Consider the following 22,271-nt stretch of genomic DNA (forward strand, 5'->3'; position numbering starts at 1 on the left):
ATTTTATAGATAATTTTTACTCTCCTTTCGTTTTTTTTCCTCTTGTGCGAAAGTGTTCGTTCAATAGTGATGCTGAGAGATGATAGAAAGACCCACAAGTCAGAATTTAAAATGATTTTCTAATTGCTGAAACAGTTCATGTTTGTGATGAAAACCACTTTGAGGTCACACGGACAGTGATGCTGAAATCATCGAAAACTGTAAAATGTCTATTGCTGGTTTTGTGCACGCACATTACACACAACATGATCTCATGCTGAGATGAATGTGCTCTCGTGAGATCTCATAATCAGCCATCACAAATCTCATTACATTGTTTTTAAATCGGTGACCAAAGTGCTTCGGGATAAAACTTATTCACGTCGACTGAAAGATATCACTTTACAGTGGCCACTCGCTTCATCATTTCTTTTTGCCTTTTATTGTCCAGAACATCAATTTAATCATCTTTTGTGGGGCAGGGATGGGAGTGGCAGTGAGGGTATGTGCGAAGGTAATGGTGGAGGTAGGATAGTCATACGTCTTCCTCCGGTATACGTTGACCGCTACACAATACAGATAGAAAGATATTGCGATAATCATGTAACCAAAGTTGTTGACACAGGCAAACATTATCCATAAATTACAATAACTTTCATTACCAAAGTAATGTCTGGAAAGATGTTATACTTGGTTTTAAACGGTTTTATTATAAAATTAAACCTGAAACGTTATAAAACATTACGGCTGAGTCAATATATTTAAACATAAGTTTATATTATGGCAACAAAAAGTCATAAGTACAATAAAGCACTCGATACACCAACATTTCTACAAATAATACATCATGTATCAAAAGGTTTTAAATGCCACTATGGTATGCTATCAGAAAACAGTAATAATTCAGAATAAATCAGTATATATGGGGAAATATCCGAATACACTGTCAAAATATATTCTAAAAATTAAGTCCATTGTATCTGGTTTTTCTGTAACAACTGGCTGTCGTCTGATCTTTGTATGTCCCTTTTGCCTCCTCTTGTATTTGAAGCTTTGTAATTTGGTTTATTTTGTACCTCCTGAAGAAGTTACAACTGGAAAAAATGCCACCTTTCGTAACAAGGTTAGGTTAAACTTTTTCTCAGTGCCTGCTTCACAATGTCTAAGTTGCTATAGAAACCGACAGTAAGGTCCAGGCTTCCCGTAGCTTCCTCACGCTGAATTCGCGAGAAGTACCACTGCTCCAAGCAGTCCAACGCCTGTGGCTGAAGGTCGTAGGAGAATTTGTTGGCGAACATGAAGACGCTGTCCACCATGTGGTGGATGTCGCCCAGCCCGAAGTTGCAGATCTGCCGAACCCACTTGCCGTTACACTCCTGGTCAGACCAAAAGTCAAACCAAACCTTATAGCGGTTAACAGTCTGTCGCTGCGGGCAGTCTGGCTCTCCTGTGAAGAAAAACACGGAAAGCATCGTTAGGGGAAGCAAGTCCAGCAACAAAAATGTCATCACAGTTGAGTCGCTTACGAGAACAAAGATAAAAGTATTAATTCCAGATATAATGGAAAATCATTTCGGACCTCTCGGGAAATCATCCAGAGGTTTGGAAGATATCAAAATTTATAATAAATTTCAAAAGTAATGTCAATGTTACACGGCGATATAAAGTATTTCCGTGCATTTGTGATAGTTTAAACTTAGTGACCTGTGTATGCTCCAGGGACTCCCAGCTGATGCTGGTTATTCAAAGTCGTGAAGAAGGACTCATCAGGAAAACTTGTTTTCTGAATCCATGTCAGCAAGTCGCGTGCGTAGGTGGAGTGAAGAGAGAAGTCCACAAACTCCCGGGAAGCCGCCATGTGCACCGGTCCCTTGGCAACGGTCATGTTGTGTGGAGGTGGTCCTGCTCTCTTCCAACGGTGTGCAAAGCTCCTGTAATACAGTCAGCATGACACTTGTTTGTCAATGTCCTCTTTCATAAATATTTCATAAGTACTTTTGATCCATTGTATCATGTACATTATGGATATTAAAGGTATTGTGTTGATATCTTGTATTAGGTATAAGTAACGTAAAAACTGAGAGCTAAGTCCCTTTGTCTAGCAGGCTGGGGGAATTATGTTCCCCTTGTTACGTGTTGACATTTATTTACTTGAATATCACTAATGGATATTCAGGTTTGTATTTACCTCCACTGCCTGTTTTTTTTTTTCTCTTATCATTTTTGAAGTTGGATTGTATAACATGTTCTTCAGTTTTCTGAAAATTTTTGAAAATGTGGCTTCATTGTTAAGTCTGCAGTGATCCCCCTTTTACTACCAGAATCCAGTTTTGACATTGTTTTTCTTCTTGTTGTTGTTTTACAACCTTTTCGCTGTTTCACTTATATTAAAATGTCCTTATAACATGCTTGCCTGTTGGCTGGGATTTTGCGCTATGCAAATTATTTACTATGCAGGCCTATCATTGGCTGCAAAGCTTACGGTACGTATCTGCCGAAGATGTCGTTGGCTCCGCGATAAGCTTGCAAGATGGCCACCAGCTCTTTGTTGGTTTTGAGTGGAAACTCTTGTCCTGTCAGGTTGATGAAGTACCGCCACCTCTTGGACCTTCGCAACAGCGCCTCCATGCAAATGAGCTCCGGTTCGAGGACGGTGAAGGTGCCCCAGACAACCTCCACTTGTCGAGGTGCTTGGAATACATTGGGCAGACAGGTTATCAGGGCTGTGATCTTGGGGGACAAAACACACGACTTTTTAAGCACTAATGATTCGCATGAATGACCTGCATTCTGTTGTTTTAAAGATCGGACAATTAAAAATTACAATTGTACTTTGCGCTAGATTTCGTAAATCATTTTTGCACATAAATGTACTCACACAAGCTATTTATTTTCTGAAAATTTACAGGATTTTTATAAACTGAGATACAAAAGGTCAAGGGAACTGACCTACGATTTCAGGAACTACAGTGCGAAATCAAGTTGGTTTTGCAAGCCTGCTGACTGGGTGGGGCAATAATATGTATGTACCTGACGTAGTGCAAGAAAGACGAGAGGTAAAGTTACCTGGCGTTGCACCTGAGCGCTGGCTTTGAGGTCCGTGTGCAGACAGTAGAGGTTGTGAGGTCGGTACACAGCACGCAGCAGTCGCTCCACCTGCTCCATGTCCTTGTACAGCAGGATGCTGAAGGCCAGGGGAAACGCCTTCTCCTCCTCACTCACCTGCTCGATGTACCTGATGCACACAAACAAATCAAATTATTTTTATAAAATGTTCTCTAATGACCTACAAGTAAAGCTGATTGGTCCAGGTGGTACACCTTAACCCGGATCTGACTAAGACCAGATCTTGCTTGAGGACAGGATCAGCGACCAATGAAGAAAAGATTCGTCAGTCCTCACCTTCCATAACTTTCTCAGATAACGACAGATATTACATGAGGTGACAACTGCTATCTCGACTGTGGCTAGTGTATGATCTATGATCTTATTGACATATTATGTCTTGTTACATCTCACCCAGTCTCTCGCCGGTATTTCGGACAATCCGTGGTGATGTTGTCGTAGAAGCCTGGTGGTCGTCTTGCAGGCACTGACCACAGAAACTTGGTCCCTGATATTTCAGACAGGTCTCCTTGCCAAACCTTGGTGCAGTTAACTCCACTTGGCAGAACAGACACGTTTAATGGTGGGAAGTCAACTGTGGCAGATAATAATGATTGATGATGAGGAGGAACTCATCCTCTCAGAATGCTAGTTTTATTCTTTGAGGAAGGAAAAAATAAAGCAATGATTACAGATTTTGCTTTGTTTCTGTAGCACTAATCAACAGGACACAATCAGAAGCCTTTTTTATTTTGACAACAATTACACAAACGACTATTGATGGTGCTTCATTTGCCCTCCATCTTAATCTATCAGCAATGCCGATGGCACTAACGACAAACACATCGTGGGTAAGATAGTCGGACATGTTTACAAAGCTGCAACAGGCAATACACAAGTACTCACCTCTTATCGATTCAATGTTGACTAGTGTGATGAAAAGACAGACGAAAATCAAAAACAGGAACACGGCAATCTTCTCTTCCAGAGCTCGTAGCACCTTGTCATGCAGCCATCGAGACAGATCGAGAAGAGTCAATCAAACAACATGTAAAATAGAAATGTTAAGAAAACAGAATTGTCTGTGGAATGATTGTTGAGTTTTTGGTAAGTTCATGCAGATGTTATCCGTGTGTTATCCAGTCTGTCCCAGATAGGTAAGTAATGATTATTATTTAAAATGCTTAAAAATCTTTAAAATTCATTTAATAAATTATAGAAATAATCTGTTATTTTATATATATAAAAATTACATATTTTGATTTGTCACGAGACACGTCCATAACATGTAAAATTCTTCATCCTCTCAACGCCATTCACGTGGACCACTCACCTTTCTTCTTCCATTGTTCTGGTCTGTTTCACGAGCAGACAGTGTATGGACTGACTCCCAATCACCATCTGTCGCCATGACAACTACAGCAGAACTGAAGTTACAGGTGTAACTGAGAATAAAAATTAAACTGGTTAGGAGAGATAACATATCACATCACAGTCTGCAAATTAATGCTGATAACATTTTCACACTTCTGCATCATTTGTGGATATTTCGGTCTGTTATCAATAGTAGGGAAGACCATACTATTCATAGAAACTACATTATCTTGCAGGCACTCATTTAACAGTTAATGACCTATCAAAGTTAACAGTCCCATAACTGTCACAATGGAATCGGACTGAAGCTTGTAGTCTGGACAAGTGTTTCCAGTTGCCGGCTGCTGAAGCTGCTCTTCTACAGACAGAAATATGGGGCTTAAAAATAATCCCCCAGTAGATATGGCACATACTTTTGTACTAAAAATCTACATAATGTCAGTTGTAAATAGTGGGGTAGACAACGACACAGGTGGGTTGCTCCTCCATGTGTACTCCATGTGGTCTGGTCACGGTTGACGAGGTTTGACATCAAGAGACATCCACGAGAAGCTTACAATATCCTGGTTGAGCTTCACGAAGGAGGACAAGCGAGCTGTGTGTCTAGTGTGTGTGTTGGTCTGTACATACACAGTTTGGGATATGTTTGGGGAAACCCAGATGTGCAGGATGTTAGCGAGTTTGTTGTTTATTAAAACCATCTCTTGTTGACTGTCATAAACAGCAGTGGTGTTGTGGTGTTACAGACAGCACTAGGTTTAATGTTTATGCCAATTTTAAATAGGAATTGCATGTGGAACATTACCTAGGCCAGGTGGCCATCTCTTAAAGCAGACCTGGGCAAGGGGCGGCCCGAGGGCCGCACGGCCCTCGGGCCGCCCCTTGTCCAGGTCTGCTTTAAGATTGTGTGACTTGTAAATTCCAACATGGTTGAAGGCACATGTCCTGAAGAAATAAATGTTTTTGCTTGTCGTCATCTCTATTTCTCTCTTTCTCTCTCTCACACACAGAATAAATGAATCCTTCAACTAGAGGTGGGACCGTCTCTGACCTCTCAGCACCTAACAGAGAGGAGTCGTCGACTCATCTCGATGTCATGTGTTGAAGTGTTATACAGAAAGTGAGAGCTACCAAAATAAAAATTAAAAAAAAAAGTACAGTAAGAGATTTGAAGATAGCGATGTGTAGACAAGACGTGTCCAGCCAAGCGTGACTGCATTAACAACGAGTGATGGCAGCACGTGACCGCGGGAGGTAACTGCGCTGCAAACATTTGTCGAAGTGACAAGCTTTTGGTAAAGAGTCAGCGGCAACTACTCGAGTTGATGTAGATGACGATTATAACGAGAAGTGCAATGAAAGTGTAGCGTTCATATTATATTCCAAGTCAATTAAAAACGTTCTGAATTCATAATGAGATGCAAACATATGATCACGTGACGGCGCCGTTTATGAGACTACATTAAAAATAATTTATAAAATAAGATTTTCGTCCTTAATAATGTTTAATTTTGAATGCACCCACCGTGATACAAATATCAAAGAAATATACGACATACAAATGTCAGTAAAATAAAATAAATAAATAACAAATAAATACAACATGAAAATAATAAAGTGAAATATCAGGCGGATACCAGATTGTAACTTTCACTTGGATTTATTAGTTAAAAGTTATAAAATAAAATTGTATTTTCTTTTAAAATTAAACTTTAAGAATCTAAAATATCTTGTGGAAAACAAGCATAATAAGCGAAATTAAATTATCATGACCAAGACAATTATGTCCAGACACCAGCCTCTAATGTTACTCTAAATAAAATGGTTTTCACGATTGGATGAAGTTTTATTCAACAGATTGATGATCTAAAAATATGTAATGATCGGTTATCATGATGGGTGCTAATTTCCATCTCTAATGCTTCAGCAAAGATGACTAACTTTCATGATTTGACCATGACTGATAGCACCCTATGGCTGTCACTATCTTGAAGACGAGCCCACCCCGCTGTCCCTGTCACACCTAGCGCGGTCATCTTGCTTTGAGATTGAACTGAAACCGATACTTACTGTGCAGTTGGTTGCAAACAATCTTCACACTCACTTCAGTTCGACAGGCAGGATGTCCGGCGAGTCCAAAGAAGCAATTTGATGGCGAAACACCGAGATTCAATGTCATCTAGGAGCGCTCTGTACCGCTAGTCACGTGATCTGGCATCTGTGCACCCGACTGCCGGGAAACCCTTGATACTGGGAGTTTTGTTTTTTCTATCACTCGAGCTCCCTCTCACTTAGTCTGCGTGTGGATAACAAACTCTTTCCCCACCCCTATTTTAATTTTTAAATTAAATTTTAAAAAGTACTAACCTGACACTCCCACCCCACCCACACCCACAACACACATGCATATCATTGTTTTCCAGTTCATCTGCGGAGTATGGGCTGTTATCAGGCTACCTCAGCTTTTTCACAACTAGTCCCCCATTGGCTACTTCACCCACAACACACATACGTGTCGTTTCCGTCATGTTTCTGCTCAGTGCATCTGCGGGTACGGGTGAGGCCACCATCGGGTAGTATGCTAAGGACGGGCCGCATGCACGGGTGTCGACAGTTGTGACGCTCGATGCGCCACGAACAAAACGCGAGTGAGTGTGCCTAGAAAAAAAGGATAAACAACAGAATAAATGTCATGGGAGCCAGGGTGACCCAGACGCAAAGACTCACGGTGTTTACAGCCAGTCACGGACAAACAATTCTGTGTACGTTGGCGTTTGTGCAGTGAGCTGATGCCACTGACACTGAAGTTGGTTTGTGTGTGTGTGTGAGCATGTGTGTGTTCGAGCTTTTACTTATGAAGTCAGGGCAGATACCCCAGGCTCTTCTCTCTCCTGACACTGTCAACAAGTCTCAGCCCAATGACCAATTAGTTGATGTTACTTAAGATTTCTCGACTTACCATTACTCCGCACTGATTAAACTTAATCACAGATGCCCATCATCGGTGACAAGTTTTCACACCGACTGGTTCGTTATGCAATATTGATAGACGGGTATTCAAAGGACACTTGTAGAGGGCGCTGCTCCACCCACCATCTGTTGATCAGCTTGACTGTGTTTTGCGCAGAGTGGTTGACGATCTGATGCACTTTGATATTCACAGGACCGTGTCGAACTTCGTGACCTGAGGTCCACCCCATCACACCCAATTCACTTCTACCTTGTCTCGTTTTCAGATCAGCTGCCAGTTGCGCCAGTTATGGGACACACTTTCCACCCGGTTTAAAACCAGGAACAGAACGCAGGTGAGTAGAGGTAACAGTAGTGACTTCACACAAACGTAGACCAAACAAACGCGCAAAAAGAGTGCATTAATTTCTTTTTATAAAAGTAATAAATAATTATAAGAAAATTTAATTGAATAATAACGTGAAAGAAAAACCCAACAACTTGTAGCTTACAAAAGGTGGCACTAAGTCTTCGTTAAGTTGTTTACAAACGTCCAGCGGTGGTTGCGTTCATGTACTGTTACTTATACCATCATCTCTTGTTGACCTAACTATCCCATAATGCCATCAAACATTTGGTATTTACATCGAAGATTGATGGTGAAGACAAATGCTCAGGATAAATCTTACTTTGCTTTTTTCCATTCAGTGTCAGATGTCACTTTTTTCGTTGCCAGTTATTCGTCCTTTCTTCTTACATTTTATTATCCAGACTAGGAATTTATCAACTTTTTCAACTAGGAAACGTTACATTCTTTCTCAGCGCATGCTTCACAATGTCTAAGTCGCGATAGAACTGTACATCAAGGTCCAGTTCTCCAGTAGCTTCTTCACGCTGAATTCGCGAGAAGTACCACTGCTCCAAGCAGTCGAACCCCTGGGGTTGGAAGTCGTAGGAGAATTTGTTGGCGAACATGAAGACGCTGCCCACCATACGGTGGATGTCGCCCACGCCGAAGTTGCAGATGTCCCGAACCCACTGACCATCGCAATTCTGTTCCGACGACCACCACAACTTGTAGCGGTTAACACTCTGTCGCCTGGGGGAGTCGAGCTCTCCTGTGTGGGACAACAAAAACAAAAACAAAAACTCATAAAGCAATGCAAGAGAAACAGCAGCAGATATCGTCACAGCTGCGACAGCGGCGTGTACTTTGAGTATTTATTCTAAAAACTAAAAATACTAAATTCTATTCCTAGAAGATAGGATGTATCCGGATATTTTAGTCATTCCAACATCCCGAGAAATGGTCGCTTGACATTGAATTCACTTGTTAGCCAGTCAAAGAAATATTTCTGCTCATGCTTGAACACTCTTCTACTCAGAAACCATACTACGCGAGGCTGAGTAGCACTTACTGTCCAAAGTAGGTTTGCATAATTGGTAGTTTAGTTTTAGAATACATTTTAAAGATAATTTAAATTTATTCTACTCGTTATATAAAGAAATAAAATATATCCGTACAAATTGTTTTATTACAAATCAGTAACCTGTGTATGCTCCAGGAACTCCCAGCTGATGTTGGTTATTCAAGGTGGTGAAGTAGGACTCGTCTGGCACATCTGTTTTCTTAATCCATTCTAGGAAGTCGCGTGCGTAGGTGGAGTGAAGACAGAAGTCCACAAACTCACGTGACGCCGCCATGTGGACCGGTCCCTTGGCGACGGTCATGTTGTGTGGAGGTGGTCCTGCCTTGTCCCAGCGGTGTGCATTACTCCTGTAGCGGAGTCACCATGTTAGTTCTCTTCCATTAACATTTATAACACGTTTTATTGTTAGTATTTATTATGTAGGTCTTTACAAAGCTTACGGTGCGTATTTTCCAAAGATGTCGTTGGCTCCACGATAAGCTTTCAGGATGGCCACCAGCTCTTTGTTGGTCTTGAGTGGAAACTCTTGTCCTGTCAGGTTGATGAAGTACCGCCATTTCTTGGACTTGCGGAGAAGTGCCTCCATGCAAATGAGCTCCGGTTCGAGGACAGTGAAGGTGCCCCAGCGAACGTCGACTTGTCGAGGTGCTTGGAATACATTGGGCAGACACGTGACCAGGGCGCGGATCTTGGGGGACAAAACACGAGGTTTTTCTTACTTGAAAATAAAATCCTGCTCGTCTCAGGTCAATTATTTTAGTGTCTCATTAGCCACAAAGATGACAAACACTCCTTGTATTGGACTAAATAAAAGTAATTTTATGTATTAAATATGAAAGAAATATTTATGCACACTTTATATATATTTTTAAGTAAAAAATTATCTAAACTATCAAATTCTATTTCCATTTTTCTGACATGAAGGTGTACACTGAGGTTCCATTGTGGTCTGAAGATTTATGAGTACTTTTTGTATAAATAAATATACTAATAGTCAGTCATGCGAACTGACCGAAAACTTTTCTTCAAAAACACAGTGAGGTCCAGTTGGAAACGCGTGCTTGCTGAGTGACGAAAGGTAAAGTTACCTGGCGTTGCACCTGAGTGCTGGCCTTGAGGTCAGAGTGCAGACAGTAGAGGTTGTGAGGTCGGTACACAGCACGCAGCAGTCGCTCCACCTGCTCCACGTCCTTGTACAGCAGGATGCTGAAGGCCAGGGGAAACGCCTTCTCCTCCTCACTCACCTGCTCCACGTACCTGGTGCATCAACAGACCTACAAACATTTTAGTGTGCTTTCTTTTTTTCAGTTTAAAACTTCCTTTAGTCAACAACGCAACCAACTAGAATGAAAACTCCTGACTTCTCAATGTAGGTTACTAAGGTTTCTAATGTCGTACAAGGTAAGTAGGTTAGACCACGTGGTATACTTTAAACCCGCTTTAGACTTATGTAAGAAAGAGTGGGTCTTGGGAGAGATCCTTATTGTTTTATTATGTTTATTGCCCTACAGCCTACCCAGTCAATCGCCGGTAGGTAGGGCAATCCTTCGTGATCTTGTAGTAGAAGTTCTTTGGTCGTGTTGCAGGTACTGACCCCAGAGTTTTAGCGAGTGATATCTCGGATGCCACTCCTTGCCAAACCTTGGTGCAGTTAACTCCTCTTGCGACTAGAGGCAAGTATAGGGGTGGGATGCTGACTGTGCAGACAGTAGAGGTTGTGAGGTCCAACAACAACAACAACAACAACAACAACAACAACAACAACAACAACAACAACAACAATGACATCCTCATCCTCATCATCACCATCATCATCATGGTGTTGTACAACATCTGATCAAGTTTTCTATGTTTCATATTAATGTAAACATAATATAGACATGAAAGTTCATTTGTACTGTACTCTGACTTACTGACACACACACACACACACACACACAAGTATTTATATATAATATAAACACTTCTTAACCACAGAGCTGTAGCTGCAATAAAATTATCACTATGGATATTTCCAGAACAATAAAATCTCAAATGCTCTTTTGAAATTAACTAAATACTTGGAACTAAGAATGGTTTTTGGAATGACAGAGAGTTTAACTAAAATCTGCATGAAAATCGATTTTCATTTTATGATCATTTCAATAAAACCTGAATACAAAATAATAATAATAATAATAATAATAATAATAATAATAATAATAATAATAATAATAATAATAATAAATAATAATAATAATAATAATAATAATAATAATAATAATAATAATAATAATAATAATAAAATAATTGAGTCGGTCGGTAAAACCGCTTTTAAGAGGTTAAAACATTCAGAAGCATTCGAAACATTCATGTTTTCATTCTATTTATTCCGTAACCCATACATGATGAAAGCATACCCAAACAAATGAGTTTCACAACATCCCTTGAATATGATTTTTCTGTTTCACTGTCTGCAGCTCTGAATGTTAATAAAGAGACTTTCAGCTTAGGTTAAATTGTGTAAAACAGTAAGTCACGTGTCACAAATATGTATTGTACACAGTGATGTCTACCCCAGTCAAGCGGTGGGATGGGGTACATTTTACAACTAGATAGTGAGAGCAATCTCATCATAATTATGTGGAAAACAGAACTGAAGAGAACGAAGTAAGCCAGAGAGGAAAATCGGTCAATAGTTCCGTTAGTTCCCACTGTCGTCATGGTAACAGAGAAGAAAACAAAAAACAAGAGGCAACCGAAGTGAATAAAGACATGAAGATTTATTACTGAAACACAGCAGCGACTCGTCCTCTCAGTCTTTTGGCATTATTCTTTCAGAAGTGGAAAGATAGATAACAGCGATAACAGCAGTTTGGTGCGGCGTTCATTAACTTTGAAATAACAGCAATAAACGTTTACCTGTCAGAACACAGCCTGATTAAGTTTTACATCAAAATCTCCTGGTTACGGTTCGAAGCTAACGACAGCCAGATTTTCTGTAAGGTTTACAAGACCGGACGATGCAATACAAAGCTACGTACCTTGTACCCAGGACACGTACACCAGTGTGACGAGAAAACAGACGAAAACCAAAGACATGAACGCCGCAGTCTTCTGCTCCATGATGCAGTCACTGAGACAATAGTACAAGAATCAACAATGTCACGGACCCTCCGCAGACATGCGCATTCTTTCCTGTACTTATCCGTTACAAATAACAACACCATGGCAACAGGAAATGTTAAGAAAACAGAATTGTTTGTTCACTTTCTCAGTATTATAATACCTAAAAGAACGAACTTTTGCTTACAAGTGAACATCGTGTTGCGGTCACCGGTGGGAGCGTGCCAGTCGCTCCGACACACATCTGTTATCAGTAAATGAAGAGAAGAAGAACACACCCAGGTAGAGCAACAAGCACCGGCCTTCTATCTTCCCCATTATCGAAGTGGGTCCGTCAGGGCCACGACCTTTCAAGTGATAAGGTCTCTGTTGTCTTTGGATTTGTGAACAGTGTACTTACTCATTTGAAATGCGTTTATCATGTATGAATGTATACATACATGCTCATTATGATGCTAAGAACAATGTTTAATTAAGTATAGTGTAACGTCTGCAGTTATCATCAGAGGCAATTAGCTAATGTAGGTCATCAGTAGTTTTATTTATCTTATAAAGTCAATTCAGTTACATTGCCGCCAACCTGTCCTTCTGTATGGCTGCTTAGCCCGACTGTGGGTGGATGATCAGGCTTATCTGTAGTTCTAGCACTCTTTGCTGTTTTCATTTTTGCAGGGCGTATAACCGGTGACTGAATTCAGAGCAGGGAGGACCTTGATGTTTCATCCCCACCCTGCTTGGGCAGCTCATATGGGACGTTGCCAACGCTAGAAATATTATTTCACATGCACAAATACCTTGAAAATTCGTTCGTTTTATTGCCACATTATAAACAACATCAAAAATGACAAGAACAATATCTCATTCAGCACTAACAGTGTTAAACAACAAAAAATAATGAATAAAGAGATCAAGAATGAGCGCGTAAGCGTAAGAGTAAGAGCAGTGTAACGCTGCGTGGAAAGAAGAGGGTTAAAGTTAACGAAGTATCTCTGCAGACATTGATATTTTAACACCAGTGTTTTTAAAGTGATCCGCTGTGAGTCTCGGCGAGCCTAAACAATGAATCTGACTAAACCGGAAGCTTTCTATACACGAGCCTCGTTTTAGTAGTTAGCTGGAAAAATCGTCTGCAAGTCGTTCCAGTAATACAAGTTCGTGGTTTGATATACAGTTGATACTAGTTTCACTGCTGTGGAAACGTCTGAGAATTGAGTCAAACGTCTTCGTTTCCAAAATTCAAATTTCAAAATCGTTACGTGCGTTTTCAAAATATATAAATGTCAAGATAGTTCTGCTTTTTGATCATGAACACAGCAGCATGTCTATCTCCTTTCTGTCGTGGAATTTATTCTCAAGGCGTATTTCACAATTTCGAGATTCTCGTAATACCTCGTGTCAATATCCACTTTTCCCAGCATGCTTTCCTTCTTGATTTTATCAAAGTACCACTGTTCGAGACAGTCGTACCCCAGAGGAAGGTAGTCGTAAGTAAACTTGTTGACAAACATGTGTCGGTGTTTGACGATGAAACTCAGGTCAAGGGGTCCGAAATGACAAATGGACCTGACTATCTGTCCACGACACGGCCATTTGGACGTCCGCCATACTTTCAGCCTGTTCAGCATGATGCGGCGAGATGAGGAGGTGTTCCCTGAAAGAAAAACAAGACAGGTGATGTTGCTGCATCAAAATGATATCGTTGAGTTTTGGAACACAAAAGAATTGCCACTAATATTTTTTTTTTCACTTTCTTCAGCACACTCTTTCAAACTCGTCTGTGATTTAAACTTTATCCTGTCTTATTTTTCTCTGCAGACTCACAGTCGTCATTTTCTGAGAAATTTTGAACGGTTACTGGCTGATCATTTTTAGGACACAGGTAAACATTTATTACATGTAAACAAAACACAAAAATCACGATGACGAGAGTAACTATAGGCCTAGTGTGATGAAAGGGAGAATACGCATTGCAGTTAGTCCGAGATTGTCTCCCATGAACTAATAATTTCGCTGCTCTCTTTCCTATATTGATAGCTAAAGATAAAGTAGTGCCTGTAGTAACAAATACGAAAAAGGTAGACTAAGATACAAAAATAGTTCCGAGTTCTGAAGATTGCACTAATCTAACGAGGGCAAAAAGCTAAAGTGTATAGTGTCACATAAAAACCACACCCGATGCATACCCGTGTAAGATCCAGGAATGCCGAGCTGGTGCTGGTTGTTCATGGAGGCGAAGAAGGTTTCATCAGGCACCGAGGTATTTTTAGCCCACTGCAGGAAGTCTTGAGCCACTGGTGAGTTCAGCACAAAGTCCACAAAGCCACGTGACGCTGCCACGTGCACGGGTCCTTTGGCGGGCGTGATGTTGTGTGGAGGAGGCCCGGCGGACGTCCAGCGGAAAGACCACTGCCTCCTGCAAATCAAAGTTTTAAATTCATGGCAGCAAGGGGGAGTGAGAGACATCTGGTGGCAACCAACAAAGACGATTTCTGTCTTCCGTTATATCAGATACTTACCCCGGGTCACTGCCGTAGATGTCGTTAGCTCCGCGATATGATCTCAGTATAGCAACCAGCTCCTTGTTCGTCTTCAGTGGGAATTCTTGTCCAGTCAGGTTGATGACGTAGCGCCACGTGCTGTGGGTGCGTAGCAGCGCCTCCATGCACACAAGCTCGGCTTCAAGGACCGTAAACGTTCCCCAGGTCACGTTGACCTGCCGAGGAGCCTCGAACACGTTTGGCAGACACTGGGCAAGGGCCTTAATCTGCAAGAGGGCAAAAATAAGGGAGATAATGCTAGAGTGTATTATCATACATGGTGCACAAACCTGACATCACTCTCTATTTTTTTTTTTTTTTTTTTTTTTTTTTTGTCGACTGATGTCATCAGCTCCCTTGCGAGGTGAGTATTCTAAGACTATATCACGGTGAATTCTCTTCTAAACCGAAATTGTGAGCGGAAAGATTTCACAGCATCAGTGTCTGTAATTTAAACACAAACGGCTAGCTCCCTGTCGCCTCCATTTAATAACGGTCTTAGTTTGCTGACTCGTGTAAACACACTCGACACAATCGACTGCGTTGCAGAGAGTTCATGGGAACTGCATGTGCCTTTAGCTTCACTCTCTAATACCATCACTAATGCAAAATGCATTTGAAGTGAAAGAGTGATATTGCTTTTAAAGCTTACAGAGCTTACAGATAATCCTTACTTCTTTTGAAACGAATCACTGTTCATAGTTGGGTTTTTTTTCTAAATTAAAAACACACGTTTGATGTTTTCGGCTTAGATATAAAGATGTCAAAGCTAGATCATGATGGCTCGGTCTTATTGCTGATAACCTGATTTACTGTCCGATTTCAAACGGTTACCTGGCGTTGCAGGTGAGCGCTGGTCTTGAGGTCAGAGTGCAGACAGTAGAGGTTGTGAGGTCGGTACACAGCACGCAGCAGTCGCTCCACCTGCTCCACGTCCTTGTACAGCAGGATGCTGAAGGCCAGGGGAAACGCCTTCTCCTCCTCACTCACCTGCTCGATGTACCTGCCATGAGGCCGAGACTAAGGTCAAAGGTAAGGGAAGAGTATAGCCGAGGGGTTAAAGCGTCGCCGTCTGAGTTGAGGTGGCTGTTGAGTGGTTACATTACTCCGTGTGTAAGGATAAGGCAGCATGGGAAAGTCTCTAATACACTAATCTCTAACCAACGAAATATCACAAGAATATCACATTTTAACTTAAATCACTTTTTTCTTTTTAGGGAAAAAAAGCACTGTCCTAGCACTGTTATACTCTGCATGATGTTTGCTATGTTTATATATGTATCAGCGCAAGAAAAACGAATGAGATTATAATTTTAATTTTATGTATTTGTCTATTTGTGTATTTTTAATTCTGTAAAGCACTTTGTGTGATCTGGAAAAGCGCTCTATGATCATCATCAGCAGCAGCATCAACATCTGTACTTTAAATTTATTAAAATATTGGTCACATATCTACCTCTTAAGAGTGAACGAAATCCTGGTGCAACATTAAATTATTGGACGATTAATTGTTGTTTGTATTAATATTGTTGACCGCACCCTAAGTGACTACGTTGCTTAATATAGTCGTTCTAATGTAAATGCTTTATGATGGACTGACCTCTGCCTGATACCAGGTGTCGAGGAATACAAGAAGACCATAATAGATACATCAAGCAAGCTGATGTTATCCGAGGATATCTGTTATCTGATGTTTTCCAAAAGGAACAACGTGAAATAAAATTTAGTGTATAAAATAATGTCAAGCGACTAACTTTGAGGGCCATCACGGACAACCACGTAAAAGTTAGTGTTGTAGAACATGCTTCAAGACAGAATTTAATTACAGTTCCTCCCCAAGATCTCTAGCGCTATAATAAATATATATCGTTTTATTACATTCGCCTTCACTCCTTGAACCTTTGTGAGATTTCTATGGTCGTTGTATATGTGTGTGTGTGTGGATATGAGTGTGTGTGGGTGTGTGTGTGTGGGGGTGTGAGTGTGTGTCAGACAGGATGAGCTAATGCACACCTTAGGCAAGCGTTTTACGACCGTGTCTCTTGTTTTCAATAGACTGGGAGATAAAATGCCATGGACGATGGAGGAGTTGATGTTTACCTACCCCATTTCTTTGCGATATTGAACACAGTCTCGGGTAATGAAGTCGTAAAACCCTTCTGGACGTCTGGGTGGGTTGAGGGACATGTTCATCAAAGAAGCTGCGCGCGTTAGCTCAGTACTGTCGCCCATCCATACTTTTGTACAGTTTAAACCGTTAGAAAGCACTGGCTGATACAAATTAGGAAAGTTCTGAGAGTAAGAGAACTTTTCCACACGATTTGTGTCGCTGGACTGCCCTGCAAACTCTGATTCGGAATGGGACCGTCTTCTGGTCTCTGATTTCTCAGACACGACCTTCACTTCTCTGACAATTTGTTCTTTTTGAAACACAGCGAGCAAAAATTTGGTATCTTGTAATGGACATAACTCTGTCCGAAGACTCTGACATCTGCTGATGGCAGCCCTGTCTTCTCGCTGAAGGTCCTGTAGACCCATGAGACAGACCGTCCCGATAAACACTGCTAGGATGCTGAGGTAAAAGGAGATGACAAACTTCGCTCTTCGTCTCATTGTGATGATCGATGTGAGCTGTGAGAGAAAAGGACGAGTTCAAATTAGCATCCATGTACAAAGTAAATATAATCAACAATAAGCATGGTGGGCGGCTGTGGACAAAACAATATTGTCACAAGATCATATTACAGGAAAGACTTCAACAGGGATTCTATTAATGTTTATACAATAGGACTAAACTAAATAATGTAAATTCGTTGAGTTTGGTGGGATGGGAGAGTCAGCCATAAGCTCCAGCAAATTCACCCTGTGTCAGCCATTTGTGTCTCTTCTGTAAACATTACTCCTAACAACCTTTCCCATAATGCTAGTCCTTTGTCACACCCTTTGCAATATCATGTTACTCTCACCTCTTGTTCCTGTTATTTTTTTCCTCTTTGTGTTTTCTGTATTTGATTTTATTTTTCCTTTACTACGTTTGTTTATTCTTTTATAATTCCTGTTATTTGTGTGTTTTCCTGTCCCTCATATGCTGTCCATGTTTCGTTCTTGTTCTTAAGCGCTAAGAGCATGCTCCTTAGGAGTGTGGGTATGCGCTTTACAAATTATTATTGTTATTGTTATTATTGTTATTATTATTATTATTATTATTATTATTATTATTATTATTATTATTATTATTATTATTATTATTATTATTATTATTATTATTATTATTATTATTATTATTATTATTATTATTATTATTATTATTAAGCATGAGCCACTGAGCGTTACCGCCACACCACCAATGACAGTTCTAATGTTTATGCTATGAAACAATAAAGAAAATAGAAACACAAAAAAGCAAAGATTTGACTTGTCCGGGGTTGTGTCTCAGTATTTCTTCTCAAATGCAGGGCTAGGGCAGGCTGTGTAGATGGTGTCGGTTGGTGACAAGACTGGGTTTTTGTGGTTTCTGAGGGGCTGCTGAGGGGTTTAATCGCCTGTGGCACGGGAAACCAAATGCAAAATGCATCTCCCTATCATGGACCAGATCATCGTCGCGAGCTCTGACAGTCAAAATAATCATTTTCATTCAAAAAGTTAGATAAAAGGGGTTTACGTGGAAACAGCCATTGCCGTTAATATAAAAAGGACATCAAGGTATGAGGAAGATATGAATACATAAAACATGAGAACAGAATAACAAACTAAAATTACGGGATTACAATTAAACTTTGAAAAGACAAAAATCATTTAGTTCAGTAATATTGTTTTAGTGAAATATTGGCTTAAAGGAGAAATCACACAAATGAGTAAACTGGTTATCCTAAGGTCGTTAATATTAATTAATTTATTTATGGATATTACTGCCCTACCCCTTCTCCCCCGCTCAAGACATACAGATATTTTCAAAGACTATGCTTTTGAAATCATCGGGGATAGTAAACATAATGGGACTAGAAGATGTGCTTCAGAGAAAACTGTGCGGATGGAGGTTTGAGAATGCCTCACATTCACCTGTATAAAAACACTAAAGTTATCAGTGATTACAAACCTGAAAGCACCTAGTACTATTATTAAGATGGGCTAAAATTACTGTAGAAAATGTTTTATTATTTATAATGATTCAAAATTATTGTCTTTATGGATTAGATAACATTGTCATTTCAGATAAGACTGCTTACTTTAGAAACAAAATTAATTTTGCTAGAGGCCTGTGATACATAAAGTGCGGTCGGTTGTACACAATCATGCCCACGTGTGTGTGTTTGTTCATATGCACATCTACATATCCATATATTTATTTCAATTAGGGATTTTTCTCCTCTTAGAAATATTTAGAAAGCTTATTTTGAAATAGATTTTTTCGCAAAATTTCAGCTTTATTCTGATGACAAGAATATGACGAATATACCTCTGTTGTTTAACCTGTGTTTTCCAGATAAAAAGGTACAGCAGTTATTTTATTTAATTCAGTTTACTTCTTCAGTCAATGATGGACTCCATGCAACAGTGTGTAGTAATTACTGGCTGATATTGTAAGAAGATATGGCGATGTAAATATGTGCTTGAAGAGGTAACTTGACACTCGTTATTATTGCCTACAGCTAATAAAAATATGAAAGATAAATATTATTTATTCTTGTGCATAACTGTCTCCTCGCAATCAACATTCCAAACACAGTGTGTATATGTGTATATAATTATATATGTATACCATTAAGATGTATAGAAGTAGTGAGGACTTAGTGTGCTGTAAAAATAAGAGAACGATTAATTTACATCTTTTTATGACTTGCTTCGACTGCAAACCTCTGGTCGTGGACACGTTGGTGATGGCGTTGTTTAGTTGGAAGGGTGGAGAGATGAGACCCTGGGTTCACCGAGGCGATATTTTATTTTTAAAGTTTGGAGATTACTTGGCTTGTTGATTGAGCGGGTGGGCCGGTCAGAGACAGGAGGCGGGCCGGATCCGGCCCGCGGGCCGGCCTTTGCCCAGGTCTGTTCTAGAGGGAACAAGCTTTTATAGAAAAACAGTCAGAGTAAAGGCGTTTCCCTGTGAACAATGAATCCACCCGAACGTCGCGGGAAGAAGGCGGCCACACAACCACTCCCACTGTGATCACAGAGTTTCATGTGATCATTAATCTCAACAGTTTTTAACAAAGAGCACATCAAATATTTGTTCGTTATATATCACTGTGCTGCTACAACTGGCACTAATGTGTTTGGTCAATAAAATCTTCAAACATTTAACAGCTGCTGAAAGTTTATCTTGACAACTTGCAAGTAGAACGGAAAACAGTTCACATTCTAGTTCTTAAAAAGTTATTTAAAAAAAAAACTAGAAGAAAGCCCTTTCATATTTTTTACAATTGGCGGCATTTTCCAGTATTTTTATGACCTCGCAAAAGTACATTCCTGTTGTGTGACATCCTCTGTGTGGAGTCAACCTTGCAAGGCACTTAAAGTTTATGAAGGAACACGAATTAAGCAATGGCCTGAATTTGAACTGTTCGAATTGTATGTGTAAGATTTTTTTTTTTAATTGCTCTCTTGAGATGTGTTTCATGGTAGGTGCACTTTCGTGGCGTTATAAAGCTGATATGTTTTTTAATTAGATACTTATACCTGGGCTCGTGTTTGCGTTTGCCTCAGTTTAGGCTCACACTATGGAAATAAGACTGTTAAACGCAATATTGAGGACAATCTGTAAACTTCATCAAGCTGCAGAGGAGGGTGTGACAACAGGGACGAGCACAATGGTGGTCCACACGTTCCACTCTCGCAAGCACGCTCACAGCCACACCGACTCAACAGACAAACGCCCGATGGCGGCGATGTCCCCAATCGTCCCTCAGTGTACAGACTGACCGGCATGAGTGGGAACAGTACTAAACAGAAATTAACGACGAAGGAAAAGAAAAAATAAAGAAAAGAACAAAGCAGAACAAAGGGTCCCAGAGACCAAAGAGACCAACCTGAACAATCATGCAAAGAACTGTATGTACCGAAATTACATGTATTTGTATGTGCTTGGCCCGTTAAACACAGTATTAAATGTAGATTAAAATACTAACAAACTCAAGCGCACATTTATTACATTCCTGGCGAGTCAATAAAATTATTTGTGTGCAAAAAGAGTAGAAAAGCAAAATTATTCAGTTAATACCAAACAATATTACTAACAACAACGAAAGAAAGCACAAAGTAGGGACAGAGCAGTATAACGGTTTATGGAAGGCACTGACATGAAGGATGGCAGTATTCGTGCTGTTGTCATGGCAAAGTCTAATTCTATTCACCTTCCGCTTTGTTTACAATCAAAAGAAGATAAACCTTCCGGTATTATCCTGCTTAAACTTTTATGAGCACAATGAAAATGTACTAGAATTTTTGAATGAATTGTAGTGACCGAGCACTCTTGTTTTGGTTTTGTTTTGTTTTTTATTTTTCACTCATGTGTCCTGGTGTCTCGAGCTACTAAATGCTCAGGTTGCACTTGAGGAATTTTCATCCTGGTATTCACAACAGTTTTATGTACTAGATTTTGAAGGTGCGACTTATTACTTGTGAATACAGGTAATCTGTATTATTTACTGGCTGTAAGAAAGAAATGCTGAGTACCGAGAGAAAGAAGACAGACCCGACATGACGAGGGGACTCAAAACCGAAAAGTTCTGTTGCAAAAAGATTTGGTTGTCATAGATACCAGTAAGAATAATACCTTCACACAAAGATTACATTTTCGGATAAATATGTTGTTAAATAATAAGAAAACCGAGCTATTTTAAATAAAATGCATGGAAAACATTTTATACTTCCTTCTTTGTTACTGAACTGTAATGGCGACGACGATTTTCTTTCAACTACCAATCTTGATAGGACTTTCCTAAAAATAGACACATTATTTGAAAACGTGTTTTTATAAGAAAACCCTTTCTTTACACAGGATAGCCTTAAAAATAAAACTTTTAGGATTTTTCAGGTCATAGTTACTTCAAACTAGTCGAGTTTTGTTAATATTAGTAAATCAAAGTTTAGCTTTGTAGGACAACACATTTCACGAACAATGTCAGTCACTTATCAGTAAACGAGAAAACAATAAGCTCTCATGAGCTGCTAATAAATGCAAATTTCTGAAACTCCCTTACTTTGTTTTGAAACTTCCAGCCTCGGCGAAACTCGGAGAAGTGTCCTCAAACGTAGTTGAGCAACGGCGCCGTGGGTAGGGTGCACCGCTTGTCCTGTACGATTCGTATCGTCCATCGATATCAGTGTCTTCATGCTCTCAGCAAAGGGTCAATAGAAAATATTCCTTGGTGTTCCAGAAACTGCTCTTGCAAATCTCAATATTGCATCAGTCGTAAATGCAAAATCTGTGAATTATCTGCATACACGTTGTCATATTGCTGTTGATGAACACTGAGTCTGAGTAATAACTGGATGGATCACCGGCCAGAGCAAAAGCTATTCTGGGGGTTGTATCTGAATAGTGTTTCTTCTTGAAAAACTCTGACAGGCAGCCTGGTGAGCAGGTGTAACACCCAGACAAAGGTGTACCCTAGGCAAGAATCGTTTGGTCCTGACTGTATCGATGGCATGCAAGCGTTGTACCGCCTCGCTGCCGGACCGCCATTGGCGTCGTGATGCGCGACTTTATGTCGGACTGATATCCATGATCGGCGACTAAGCCAAGACAATCATCTCCGGAGCTCTCGCAGTGCATCGAAATTGGGATGAGAGGTCT

The 22,271-nt window shown here is 40.1% G+C and overlaps 3 protein-coding genes across 4 annotated transcripts; all 3 read right to left on the reverse strand.

The window, feature by feature from the left end:
• Positions 1-674: 674 nt before the first annotated feature.
• On the reverse strand, positions 675-5,264 carry LOC112562773 (N-acetyllactosaminide beta-1,6-N-acetylglucosaminyl-transferase-like). The gene is made up of 8 exons (XM_025236250.1): positions 4,872-5,264; positions 4,418-4,529; positions 3,991-4,084; positions 3,499-3,679; positions 3,046-3,214; positions 2,462-2,709; positions 1,684-1,910; positions 675-1,426 (listed from the first exon to the last, which is right to left on the reverse strand). Exons 1-8 carry the CDS (start codon positions 4,988-4,990, stop codon positions 1,104-1,106), a joined length of 1,473 nt encoding a protein of 490 aa, XP_025092035.1. The 5' UTR covers positions 4,991-5,264; the 3' UTR covers positions 675-1,103.
• A 2,570-nt stretch (positions 5,265-7,834) lies between these two features.
• Positions 7,835-12,560, reverse strand: LOC112562776 (beta-1,3-galactosyl-O-glycosyl-glycoprotein beta-1,6-N-acetylglucosaminyltransferase 3-like). The gene is made up of 7 exons (XM_025236253.1): positions 12,130-12,560; positions 11,861-11,952; positions 10,354-10,534; positions 9,926-10,094; positions 9,278-9,525; positions 8,958-9,184; positions 7,835-8,525 (listed from the first exon to the last, which is right to left on the reverse strand). Exons 2-7 carry the CDS (start codon positions 11,940-11,942, stop codon positions 8,200-8,202), a joined length of 1,233 nt encoding a protein of 410 aa, XP_025092038.1. The 5' UTR covers positions 11,943-11,952; positions 12,130-12,560; the 3' UTR covers positions 7,835-8,199.
• Positions 12,561-12,702: 142 nt separating this feature from the next.
• LOC112562772 (beta-1,3-galactosyl-O-glycosyl-glycoprotein beta-1,6-N-acetylglucosaminyltransferase 4-like) lies at positions 12,703-22,271 on the reverse strand. Of its 2 annotated transcripts, XM_025236249.1 has the most exons (7): positions 21,676-22,271; positions 21,343-21,413; positions 16,584-17,110; positions 15,314-15,482; positions 14,459-14,706; positions 14,126-14,355; positions 12,703-13,593 (listed from the first exon to the last, which is right to left on the reverse strand). In XM_025236249.1, exons 3-7 carry the CDS (start codon positions 17,090-17,092, stop codon positions 13,265-13,267), a joined length of 1,485 nt encoding a protein of 494 aa, XP_025092034.1. In that variant the 5' UTR covers positions 17,093-17,110; positions 21,343-21,413; positions 21,676-22,271; the 3' UTR covers positions 12,703-13,264. The 2 variants fall into 2 exon arrangements, with proteins under 2 accessions (XP_025092034.1, XP_025092032.1); XM_025236247.1 differs by lacking the exon at positions 21,343-21,413 and having other exon boundaries at positions 21,676-22,270.

The sequence above is a fragment of the Pomacea canaliculata genome, linkage group LG4 (genome assembly GCF_003073045.1).
Source record: "Pomacea canaliculata isolate SZHN2017 linkage group LG4, ASM307304v1, whole genome shotgun sequence".
Taxonomy (NCBI): Eukaryota; Metazoa; Mollusca; class Gastropoda; order Architaenioglossa; family Ampullariidae; genus Pomacea; species Pomacea canaliculata.